Source organism: Rattus rattus, chromosome 11 (assembly GCF_011064425.1).
Source record: "Rattus rattus isolate New Zealand chromosome 11, Rrattus_CSIRO_v1, whole genome shotgun sequence".
In the NCBI taxonomy this organism is placed as follows: Eukaryota; Metazoa; Chordata; class Mammalia; order Rodentia; family Muridae; genus Rattus; species Rattus rattus.
In genome coordinates, this window is record NC_046164.1 from 2,218,524 (window position 1) to 2,231,696 (window position 13,173).

The following is a 13,173-nucleotide window of genomic DNA, read 5'->3' on the forward strand; positions in this document are numbered from 1 at the left end:
TTAAATTTCCTATCAGGTGAGAGTAAAGACTACTGTCTCCTATATTTAAAAAAGTGAACCTTATTTTTCTAAGTCGATCGTTAATGCGGTCCTATCCTAGTCATGTGGTAGAAAGTCAAGCAACCTCCACTCCCCCCAATCTTCCTGTGCTGTCTTGCCTTACTTCAAACTTGTGATCCTTCTGTCTCAATCTCAGGTGTGGCGATTCAGGCAAGCACCACCACGCACTAACCACTTTATTTAATTTGTGTGGAAATCAGAGGACAACTTGTGGGAACTGGTTCTCTTTACTATGTGGGTTCCAGGCTATCAGGCTTGGTGGCTGAACCATCTCAGGAGACAACCATTCTTATCTAAATATAAAGCTTGGCCCTCAGCCTCTTAAGCATGTGAGAATTAAAGATCCTCCGAGTGCCAGGCTGAATAATAAGTTTTGTGCGTTAGGTCTTAGAAGGGACTCCACAACTGGTTAAATCCATATGGCCACGGATAATCAGCCTCCCTGCCACTCTGGACCTCAGTTCTCCTTGGCTCCCTCAGTTTCCCTAGCTCAGTTCGTGGGGTGCTTGCCGAAATCAGAGCACAGAAAGCAAGTCCAGGGCCTTCCGCTGTCCTCTTTGATGGCGACTCCCTCCCTCTCTACTAGACCCAGGCGTCTTGGAATGGAAGTCCACTTCCCCGCTGGGCTCCGGTCACTGTGGAGCTGCTCCGGACGCCGGGCCGCGACCCCGGGCCACGTGCTCGGGCAAACCTGCGGCGGGTCAGCGTGGGAGGCCGAGGTGACCCGAAGGTGATCCCGAGGTGGGCGGGGCGCCGGAGCTCGCTCTCGCGAGACTTCGTCGCGGGGGCGCGGAGCTGGCGGAGAGGACGCGGCGGGCGGCGCTTCCTCCGCCGCTCCGTTTCCACTCCGCCGAGCTAGCCGAATCCAGGTCTTCCATTTCCGCCCGCCGGTCCGCTGGCCGCTGGAAGTAGCGAAGCCGAAGAAGTTGTGGCCGCCCCGCCGCCGGCGCGCGTCCTCCTCCCGCCCTTGCTTTTCCTCTGATTCAGGCCCGCTGCCCCAAGCTTCGCTCTGCCGAGCCCGCAGCCCACGCCGCGGCCGACATGAGCTTCTTGTTGTAAGTAGCCCGGTCGCGCCGGCTTTGTTCCGCCGCCCCCTGGGCCCGACCTCCGAAGGCCCCGACCTCCATGTGCTGCCCGGCCCTGCCTTTTTGTCTTCCTGATGTTGCCCGGCCCTGCCTCCCCGTCCTCCTGGTGCTGTCGGGGGCCCTGCCTTCCTGTCCTCCTGATGTTGCCCGGCCCTGCCTCCCTGTCCTCCTGGTGTTGCCCAGCTCTGCCTCTCCGTCCTCCTGATGCTGTCCGGGGACCTGCCTCCCTGTCCTCCTGGTGCTACCCGTGCCCTGCCTCCTTGTCCTGGTGCTGTCAGGGGGCGGGGAGCGTGCTGCCTCCTTGCCCTCCTGTTCTGACGGGGTGCCCTGCCTCCCTATCCTTCTGGCGCTGAAGTGGGCCCTGCCTCCCCATCCTCCTGGTGCTGAAGGGGGCCCTGCCTCCCTGTTCTCCTGGTGCTGTCGGGCCTCTGCCTTCTCATCCTTCTGGTGCTGCTGTCTGGGCCGTGCTTCTCAGTCCTCTGTGCTACCTGGGCCATGGACTCCAGTGTCCTTGTCTGCATTTCTCTACCCAGCTTGGTTTTCGCTTCTCTGCCCTGTTTGTTGCCTCTGTCTCCGTCTGTCTCTGTCTTTTTGTCTCTTTCTCTCGATATAGAAGTGTGTGTGTGTGTGTGTGTGTGTTTGCAAGCTCACCTCCCACTTGTGTGTGCATCTGTGTATTTCCACAATTACCTCCACTCTCCTGACTGTCATCCAATGCTTGCCAGGTCTCCGGCTCAGTGCCAGCTGCCAATCGCTGTTTTCCGAGTCTCAAGCCTGGAAGATGGATTGTTCTTATCTGGCTACTTCAGACCCCTTTAACATCTTTGTCAGGTCTTAGGATTGAGAAATTGAGAGCCAAGTTCCATAGAGGTGATTTCAAAACAGGGCTGCTTGAGGGCCTGGGACTTGAGCACCCCGCTTCTTGCAATGCTTTCTTGGTTTGTAGAGGTCATATTTTCTCATTTACCTTCCAGATAGGACGTGGGTTATTAATGTGCCCAGGATTGTTAATTCAGGTCCTGAGCTGTAGTTCTCCAGTCGTTTGTGAGTTAATGCTCCAGCCTTGCAGTTAATGCTGGGCATCATTCTGCTCACCATGTATTTCAGACCAGTTTGAGGGAAACGTGGGAATCAAGGCACACAAATAAGACAGCAAGGGTTTAGAATTTCAGGACCTTGAGGTTACACTGAAGAGTAACTCTTTCGAAAGCTTTCTCAGAGTCACCCAGGTCCTTGGAAAGCTAATTTAACACCAAAATAAAAACAGACCCTCCAGGACTGTAATCCACCTCATAAATGCTACTTTATTGTTGTGGAGCAAACAATTCAGCCATGCCTTTCTCTTTAAATTCTCTTTCCTACTCCCATAGTTTTAGCCATTTCATGGTAGCACCCCTATTTTCACATGCTCATATTTAGGGTACCATTTCTTTTAGGGTTTTGGGGCAAAGCTGAACATGACAAAAGTCTCTCCCTGGACACATTTTTCTCCTAGGCACAGGGTCTGGCTTGTGTCAACCTGCCTGACAACGTTTGAACTCAATAGTAAATTTATCCTGGGCTGATCCTGAGTTTGTCAGTAGTAGAGGAGAGAGACCCAGTGGCCTATGTAGTAAGTTGTCTGTCTCATAGTTTACCTTTAGTCAACATACCCAAGCCTCCCATGCTGAGTGTTCTGTATTCAAGAATGTAAAAGCTGTCAGATCGCAGCGTGGATGGTTGGTGCTGACAGTCGTGTGTCTTTTGGAACTCAGAAGCTAACATGGTTGAAGTGTAGGAGGGCCATATTTGGCTGAAACTGGGTGATTGGAAAGGGGTTAGTGCTGCTTCCTGAATACAATGTAATAGTGTCCTGTTTTTATGTGCCGCTGTATTAAGTGCAGACACGGGGTAGATTAGTTCATTTTTAACTGATGAATATTAGTTATGTAAGACTATTGCTATAACTAATGTGATCATTTAGATAGTTTGTACTATTTGGGGAACACTTTTTCTAGCAAGATCACAAATAGAAAGCTTTCTCAGGTAAGAATTGCCCTTAACATACTCTCAACACGTTTTACCTATTAGTTTAGCAAAACAAAAATGTTAATGTGGATGGAGCCAGGCATGGTGGCATATGACTTTAATCCTAGCATTTTAGAGGCAGATTCAGGTGGATCTCTGAGTTCCAGGCCAGCCAGGTCTACTTAGAGAGTTCCAGGCCAACCAGGGCTAATAGTGAGACTCTGACTAAAAAAGAAACAAAAATTTAATCTGGCAATTTTTATTTGATAGTATATTATATAGGGGAAGCAGAGAAAGAAAAATTAAGAGTTAAGTATAGATATCCTCTGGTTCTTGAAACCTTTTTGGGAAAGTTACTGTAAGTAGATGAAGCAGAGGAAATAGGCTAGTGAGAGATAGGGTAGGACAGGATGAGTCATCTGAGAAGGAAAGCTTTAGTGATCACAGACCCCACAACCTTACTGTGCTCTAGCACTAGCGCAGACACTGAGTATACTTAGGATAAGATAGATGCACTTCCTGCCTAGTGGAGTTTATGTTTCACTCAGTGACCACACGGATTAACTGTCAGTAAGTTAGTGTGGAAGAACAACAGACGTGCTGTAGAACAAAGTAAGGCAGGGTAAAGAACTCTTGTCTAGGGACTGGAGGCAGGTTAAGGGCAGTCCTGGTAGGCACACAGCTCTCCAGAGTGATACTTTTGCATAACTTTTGTACAGATGCTCAGGGTAAATTTTACTTGCATTGTGTGAAAAGGCTGAGCTAAACTGGTTGTGTTGTACATTGACCTCTGCGTATCTGCAGATTAATGTGAACTCCCAGATGGTGAGTATAGGAACCGGATAAAAACTTCAATTGACTTTGTAGACCCAGTTCCTCAAATGCCTATATGGAGAGTCTGGGTACTCCAGAGACAGTAGACCACGTATTAGTCATCTCTAATGGGCATAGTGCACTCAGAAGGTCCCGAAGCCTAGGAAGCAGTTTGTTCTAGGTTGGTTTCCAGGAGGTTTATGAAAACAATTGGGTGCTATTTAGTGAAAGGTAAGAGTTCTCTAAGAAAGAAAGGAGGAAATAGTACATTTTACTTCTCAGCAAATGGGCTCTTCAAAGTTCACTATTTTACTAGAGAGACAAAAATTACAATAACCTACCAACTGAGGATTGTGGTCCCGTCTTTTGAAAACAGATTTCTTTACTAAGGTTTTTGTGGTTGTTGGTGGTAGGTTCTCTCTCTATATATAATTTATGTATATAAAATGCAGAGGAATTAGAATAAAAGTGATTCTTGGTAATTAGTCATTAAAAACTATGTTGTATTCTTTTTGTTTCTAGCATTTTAAGAGTCTTTTGAGAAGTAATGAAAAAATGAAAGTTATTTTCTGACCTAAGACTTTTGATAGAGTTAAAATAATGTAGTTAACTATGTATCAAGAGATGGTTAGGGATATGAATGAATGTTAGTCATTCTACTTCTATACAGGAGAAACCAAAGTGGTTTGGAAATGGAAGGGAGAAAGGAAGGAACTATGTATTAGTTACTGTGTTGGATACCTTCCATCTTTCTATTGTAACAGTAACAATGTAAGAAAAAAGACCCAGCCTTTTGTTTGTTTGCTTTTCTTTGTTTGTTTTGTTTCAAAAGAGGGTTTCTCTGTGTAGCCCTGGCTGTTCTGGAACTCACTCTGTTGACCAGGCTGGCATGGACCTCAGAGATCCATCTGGGATTAAAGGTGTGCACCACCTCTGCCCTGCTGAGATCCAGCATTTTATTTGAGTTCACATTCATGTGTTTTTCTCTCTTGTCCTCTTTTCTGTGTCTAACCCACCATCCCTATTTTTCACTTTGAAGCAAATGCGTTAGCTGATTTTAGTGCATTACTATTTTCCTCTATCACAAGTTAATTAATAGCAAAATAGGTGAATTTTTAGTGTGAGCCAGGTACTGGGTACTTTAAAAGTTTATTCATTTTATTTTATATATGTTAATGTTTTGCTTGTCTTTTGTGAACCATGCAGCATGGAGTGCCTTTGGAGGCCAGAAGAGGGCATTGGATCCCCTGAAACCAGAGTTACAGATGGATGGGTACTGTGAACTGAACGTGGGTTTTCTGGGAGACCTATAAGTGTACTTAGCTGCTGAACCATTTCTCCAGCCTGGGCACTCAGTACTTTAGAGAACTTAGTTAAATGACTATCAGGAATCCAACTTTTTAGATATGAAACTGGCACAAAAAAAAACGTTATGTACTCAGTATAAGGTATAATTGATTTGTCTGGATCTGGGATATGATCCTATACTGTCTTGTGGGTAATTGATTCAATGACATGTTTATGTTTATATCTATCCTCCCCCACCCCTCATGCTGGCCAGGGCTCCTGTTGGCTAAGAAGGTGTGCTATCAGTGATCTAATCCTTAGTTCATATAACATTTACTTTTTTTTTTTAAACATTTATTTATTATGAATACATCATACAGCTTTCTGCCTGCATGTATGCCTGCAGGCCAGAAGAGGGCACCAGACCTGTTTATAGATGGTTGTGAGCCACCATGTGGTTGCTGAGAATTGAACTCAGGACTTCTGGAAGAGCAGACAGTGCTTTTAACCTCTGAGCCATCTCTCCAGCCCTAACATGTACTTTTAAAAGATGGTTTTCAAGTCAAAGCTGTTTCCAGAATAGTCTCTGTTAGCAGTTAGTATTATGTTTGTACTGGTAGAGTCCTTTTCTAGGGCTTTGTCATTAACACAACAGGAAGACAAAGGAGAAACTTTAAAACAATATTATAACTCATTCTTACATTAGTATTAAATTAGTTTACTGGAGATATTACAAAACAAGAAAAGAAAGAAAACAATGATGGTCTTGCTGGTCCATGTCTGTAATCTTCAGGAAGCAGGAGGACTCCAGTTTGAGACCAGCCTGTGATAGACATATAGTGAGACCTTGCCTCAAAAAGTCAGAGAATATAATTTATAACTAAAGCTTCCCAGATAACTATAGTTTGTATTTTTGGTATAACTTTGCAAGTATTTTCTGTCACATTATACAAACTGTAATTTGTCACCGATAAATAAATGATCCTTCCCATATGTAGACATGTCAGTTTCTTTGTGACGGTGCATATAGACTTTTGGGCCAGTGAAATGGCTCAGCTGGTCAAAGGGTATACATGCAAGCCTGATGGCCAGAGTTTGAGGGATCCACACAAGATCATGGTCCCCAAAACAGCCCCTTTAGCAAATTAACCTTTCAGGGAATATTGCTGCCCATGTTCAAACTATAGCACTAATGAATGTAAGACTGTTTTTATAATATCTCCGATTCCATAGTAAGCTGTAAATAATCAGAAAAATTAATTAGAATTCAAGTAATTATCATAATAATAATTAAATTTTATAACACTAATTACAAATTTCAGCTGTAAAATCTATCCTTTTGCTGAATTAACATTTTATTTTAGCCAGGCATGGTGGTGCAAGCCTTTAATCTCAGTACTTGGGAGGCAGAGGGAGGTGAATCACTGAGTTTGAGGCTAGCCTGGTTTGCAGAGTGAGTTCTAGAACAGCCAAGGCTATACAGAGAAACCTTGTCTTAAAAACCAAAATCAAAAACTTTTCTTATTTTATAAGTTTTCTATCTTTAAAAAGACTATTCAAAGATTGTACAGATGTTCCTTACCTAGAGATCCTATCAGTAACTTTAACATCTCAGAGTAACACACACACACACACACACACACACACACACACACACACACACAGAGTGAGGTGAGACACATATACACAGGTAGACACACACAGGTGGACAGAGACACATATGAACAGACACACACACACAGATAGGACACACATAGAGTTCTTTCAGTCCCCTGTAGTGTTGGAGGTGAAACCCAGGGCTTGATCAAGAAGCTCAAGTTGCTAGCCCCACAGTTTTTTTAACTAAAATATTTCTTCAGTTTTCTTTCATGACCTTTACCCTTTGAGGCCATTTCTATAGAATGTCCGTCCCTTTTAGTTTCTCTGTTTTCTTATGCACATAGGTTATGTGTATGGGGTAGAAGTGTCACTGAAGTAGTGCTTGGTTTTTGTTTTTTATGGCATCTGATCACATTTGTCTAATACTGTGTATTTTGTCTATTACTGGTGTGTGGTGTCTCCCCCAACCCCCGCCCCCAGATTTCTCTAGCCCTTGATGTCCTGGAACTTACTCTGTAGACCAGGCTAGCCTCATACTTAGAGATCTGCCTGCCTCTGCTTCCCAAGTGTGGGTGAAGGTGTGAGCCACCCTTATTATTACTGGTGGTCTTGATTTTGGTGTTTAAGTTGTCTACCAGGATCCTTTGCTGTTTTGCTGTTACTTTTCCTTTCTGTTCCTCCTTGTAATTAGTATTTTGTATAAATATTCTGATTCTATGTAACTGGTTCTGTCCTCATTCTAGTTTTAACTCATTCCCTTTAGTGTCCTAGCTTTTGTGTGTGTGTGTGTGTGTGTGTGTGTGTGCGTGCGCGCGCGCGCGCGCGTGTGTCCTAGCTTTTTATCTAACTTATTTTTATAATGATTTCAAGAGTTCTAATTCTCTCATCACCTACAAATTTATGTAGGGTTTAATGTAAGGAAACTTAGTTTGTATTAAGATAGGGATGTTTGGGGGCTGGAGAGATGGCTAAGAGGTTAGGAGCACTGACTATTCTTCTAGAGGTCCTAGTTCAATCCTAGCAACCACATGGTGGCTCACAACCATCTGTAATGGGATCCCATGCTGTCTTTTGGAGAGAGTGACGGTGTACTCACATACTTAAAATAAATAAATCTTAAAAAAGATAGGGATTTTGTTCCTTTAAAGTTGATAATTGAAGTGTGATCACCAGTGTGGAGCTGTATGCGTATTGGAAGGTAGGGCTGTGGAGTTAAGAGAGGCCTGAGCAGCCTTGCTTGTCCCTTTGCCCTTCAGCCCTGTGAGGAGGCTGCTGCTGTTTTGGTTACTACGGAATTGTTCCTCCTTTACTCAGTCTAAGGTAATAAAAGGGCTGGGGTGTAACTTTGGAGTTTTCCACCTGGCCTCTTTGTGCACAGAAATAACAACTCTGAGCCTTCGTCATATCTGAATAAATGCGTAGGCCATAAGCTTCGGCTTGTTCCTGGCTAGCCTGTCTGTAACTTATTTAACCTGTTTGTTCTGTGTTATGTCTTCCACACAGCTAGTTACCTCTCCTCAGGTTAATGCAACTGTCTCCTCCAGAGTTTGGAATGAATCTCCCTCCAGAATCCTTTCTCTCTCCTGGATGTTCCACCTTCTAATTCTGCCTCAGCTCATTGGCCATAGGCTTTTTTTTTCTTTCTCTATACATTTCCCCCTTTTACTCCAAAAAAAGGTTCTTTGCCTTACATAATAAATTATATACCATAAGAACACTTATGAAAACCATGAGGTAAAAACACTTATGAAATCCATGAGGTAAGAATTAGACTCACAATGTCCAGTCTGTGTGTATTTGACAACTTTGGAAAAAAAATGTTCTACTGTCTATCCTGTCTTGGTGAGTTAGAGTTCTGTACTTAGATCATTTTCTTTCAGAACTTGTATAGACATTCACTGTGAAGCAGGAGTTGTGAAGCACTTGTCTACCTTGTCCTTACAAAGCTTGGCAGTTGACTTCCCTGTATTTCACTTGTCTATCCAGTTGGACAGCATATTGTCAGCCATTGAATCAAGGGCAGTTTTTTGCTTAGTGGCCAACTTGTCACATTTGAAGCAAACTCTATGTGGAGTTTCTTCAATGCTCATCATCTTCTTTGAAGAAAAATGGGGGTGCTGTCAGGAGCAGACCGGTCTCATTGTCAAAAATGCCTTTTGTTTAATAAAACATCCTTAAGTGCCATTTCCTGTGGATCTGTGAGGTTTTTGAAGACCATCTGTCTACCCATAGTATATCTGAATTGTTTGTTTCTAGCTATTATCTGTTCAACTTTGAAAACATCTTATTGTGGGCTGGAGAGGTGGCTCAGCAATTAAGAGCACTGAGGACCAGGGTTCAATTCCCAGCACCCACTTGACAGTTCACAACTGTATGTAACTCCAGTTCCAGAGGATCTGACACCCTCACACAGACATGCATGCAAGCAAAACACCAATATACAAATATACAAATAAATAAATAAATAAATAAATAAATAAATAAATCCTTAAAAAAAAAAAGAAAACATCTTATTGTAATTAAATAGACTAGTATCTACTTAACAATGAGTTTGGTTGTCTGACTACTAATTTGCATTTCTTACTCATCCTGAACGGTTTGTAATAGCAGATTTCAAAAGAACTAGAACTTAATATTGCATAGGTACAATACTTTAATAGTTGAAACATAATACATAGTATGGTATAAAATATATAATTCTAAATCTTTATCAGTATACAAAGTCCATACTAATATAAACAATATAACTTTAATTTTGTATCAATATACAAAGATCTATAAGAATTTTGGCTAGTTGTAGCTCTATTGTTTTCAGAGTAGATTCAATAAACTACCCTTTATTCCTATAATTTCCCTCTTTTCCTCCCCAAACCCCCCAATACTAGATAGGAGAGAAGAAAGGATAGAGTCCTCATTGTGTTTCTTCCCTGTCCAAGACCACATAACAACTTGTAACCACCCCCTTAAACAACAGCAAACATCCATCATTGAATGATCCAAAACCATCCACCTCTACCCCTTGGGAATTGGTGCTATTCTCTTGAAATTTTTTTCTGCTGCCTGGGGTTATCATTTTCTTTGAGTCCCCCCACTCCCAAATTTGGGATATTGGCCAGTTTTTTTTTTTTTTTTAGATATATTTCTTTACTTACATTTCAAATGTTATTCCCTTTCCTGGTTTCCTGTCCATGTTTCCCCCCATCCCGTCCCCCCCTCCATAGGTATTCCCCCATCCATCCCTTTACTGCCCCCATATTCCCCTGCACTAGGGGTCCAACCTTGTCAAGACCAAGGGCTTTCTCTTCCACTGGTGACCCAACAAGGCTATTCTCTGCTACATATGCAGTTGGAGTCCTGGGTCAATCCATGTATAGTCTTTCAGTAGTGGTTTAGTCCCTGGAAGCTCTGGTTGGTTGGCATTGTTGTTCTTATGGTGTTGCAAGCTCCTTTAACTCTTTCAATACTTCCTCTAATTCCCCCCAAGGGGGTCCTGTTCTCAGTTCGGTGCTAGCATTGCTGCTAGCATTGACCTCTGTATTGGACATGCTCTGGATGTATCTCTCAGGAGAGATCTATATCCAGTCCCTTTCAGCATGCACTTTCTAGCTTCATCAATCTTACCTACTTTTGGTGACTGTATATATATGGGCCACATGTAGGGCAGGCTCTGAGTCGCCGCTCTAAACTTTGCTTCCGTATCCCTTCCTATGGATATTTTTTCCCTTTTAAGAAGGATTGGCCAGTCTTAAGAAAGTTAGCTGTAACATTTGTTGTCCAGTCTCTGCATGCTGAGAAAGTTCAGGGCTTAATTGAAGTTCTTGCTGGAAAAATATGTGGTGCTGGACGATGTAGCTAGCCATTTGATGAGCCGGCTAATCAGGTGGTCTGAGTCTGGGTAGCAGGATGCTGGGATAAATATGCCTCAGCATCCAGCATCCTTCTAGCATCCTTGAGATGAATCTTTTCAGGGCTGCTATTTTGGTTATTTTTCTCTGTGAACATATAAACTTTTTACAGGTAATACACATTTCTGTAATGACATATATGTATGGAATGTGCAGTGTGCATAATTTAGCTAAAGATAATTTTCTGTGCTTGTTTGAGCAAGTAAGGCATCTGTCTTTCTTTATAAGTTAGTTTGAATTATAACTGTAATATAAATTTCTATCTTTGCCATTTGAAAGGGTGGCATGATAAGTCTTGAGGATTCTGTAGCCAACAATATTTATTGGCTATCCATAGCTGAAGTTCTCACTGCAGACATTTTAATGTCTTAGGCAATCTCAGAGTTGTTCCCAGGGATTAGCAAATCATGTTTGTGTGTAACACACACACACACACACACACACACACACACACACACACACACTTATGAATAAAGCTTAGGCCATAAATTTTGGCTTGTTCCCTGACCTAGCTCGTAACTTTTATATAACCTGTAAACATAAGATATTCTATGTTTTCTACATGGTTCGTTATCTCTCTTCAGGTTTATGTGACTCTAGAGTTTGGGGTGAATCTCCCTCTTGCCTGGCTCTTTCCCAGAACCCATTCCTTCCCCTTCCCTCTTAGATCTCCCATCTCCTGTGTCTTGCCTCAGCTCATTGGCCATAGGCTTTCTTTTTAATTGGCAGGTGATGCTTCTGTACCGTTCACAAGAGATTCTCCTTACCCTGGGGAGGTGGCCTGGTGGATCTGAGTCCAAGTCCCTAGCAGTCACCCCTGTAAAACCTAGCTCTGGGGGTGGGGAAGTATGGAGATGGCTGGGGCTCTCTGGCTACCCAGCCTAGGGGTTGATGCTGAAAGTGATGTAATAGGACAACTGATCCTCCTGTGGTCTCTGCACGTGCACACCCACACACACTTGTGCTTGCTTGCATACACCATATATACCCAAACATAAGACATTCTAGAGAAGGGGAGTCCATCTTAATATTCTTCAGTCTCTTAGGGTCTGAATCTGCTATTACTAACGGTGGTGGTGCTCAGATTGTCCCAGTTTTGGTTGCTGACAGCCCTGTTCATGCTGGTTTCTGTGTCCTTTTCACTTATGATCACCTCTCTTTTGAAATACATCCACACTTTTTTTTTTTAAGATTTATTTATTTTATGTACAGCATTCTGCCCACATATGTGACTGCAGGCCAGAAGAGGGCACCAGATCTCATTACAGATGGTTGTGAGCCACCATGTGGTTGCTGGGAATTGAACTCATGACCTCTGGAAGAGCAGTCAGTGCTCTTAACCACTGAGCCATCTCTCCAGCCCCACATCCACACTTTTTTTTTTTTTTTTTGGTTCTTTTTTTTTTTGAGCTGGGATCGAACCCAGGGCCTTGCATGCTTCCTAGGCAAGCACTCTACCACTGAGCTAAATCCCAACCCCACATCCACACTTTTGACACAAGCTTTTCTGGGGTTACCTTACACTTCCTTTACCTCAGCTTTGGATCTGGCCAGTTCTCTGAGGGCTTTGATTCCATTCAGTGGAGAATAGTATTTAGAAAACAAAATATAGATGCCATATACACCTACTGCTATACATGTCTTGCTGTTCCTAAGTCATTTCCCTGGATACTGCTAGAACATAGATACCCATACAAATGCATGTCCATTAAAAACATCTGTATATGTCTATGTATTATATGAGTTTGCAGCACTCAGGCCTGTAAAACAGGGTTCCTTCTAGCCTCCCCCGTTGTTCACTTTCTAAAAATCTGTCTTCCAGTTGTCCTCATTTACTTATTTGCTACCTAGTGGGGTTTTGTTTCTGTTTTGACTTGTCTTAGTTACTTCCTGTGGCCTGGCACCAGGTATTGTGCAGCTGCCCCAGGTGATTGCCCCGTACCCTTGTGAGCGCCTATGGTAGATATCTAAGGAATGAAAGCAGTGTGAGATTCCATAAGTATGGTATTTGTGCATCTAGGTAATGAAGTTTGTGTTTAGTAACAATTCTCAGGAAATACTGGGAGAACTAAAGATTCTGGGTTTATAAAAAGTTTCAGTCCATAAATTATAGTTAGGTACAACAATGATATGAATATTGCAGCATTTTGATAGCTGTTGGAGGCTTATTTTTTTTTAACAATTTTCAGCATTTCCAATAAATAATAGATAATTTCTGTACTTTTATTATATTATGTATTAATGGTACTCTGGTTTTTCTGAGATTGGAAACTAAGAGCAAGACTTTGAAGGAAAGTAAATGTATGGCATTATTTGGAAAATCTCATAGGTAAATAGCCTTATTGCTAGTTTTTGTATTGTTGTTGTTGTTATTATTATTATTATTATTATTATACATTGTTTTGTTTTGTAATTCA

At 42.5% G+C, this 13,173-nt stretch overlaps 1 protein-coding gene across 1 annotated transcript in view; it reads left to right on the forward strand.

Annotated features, from left to right (window-relative positions):
* The first annotated feature begins 308 nt into the window (after window positions 1-308).
* Mob1b (MOB kinase activator 1B) overlaps window positions 309-13,173 on the forward strand; it is a 36,804-nt gene continuing 23,939 nt past the window's right edge. Inside the window, exon 1 of the mRNA XM_032916006.1 lies at window positions 309-1,115. Coding sequence (XP_032771897.1) covers window positions 1,102-1,115 — 14 coding nt within the window. The 5' untranslated portion in view covers window positions 309-1,101. The remainder of the gene's footprint in view (window positions 1,116-13,173) is intronic.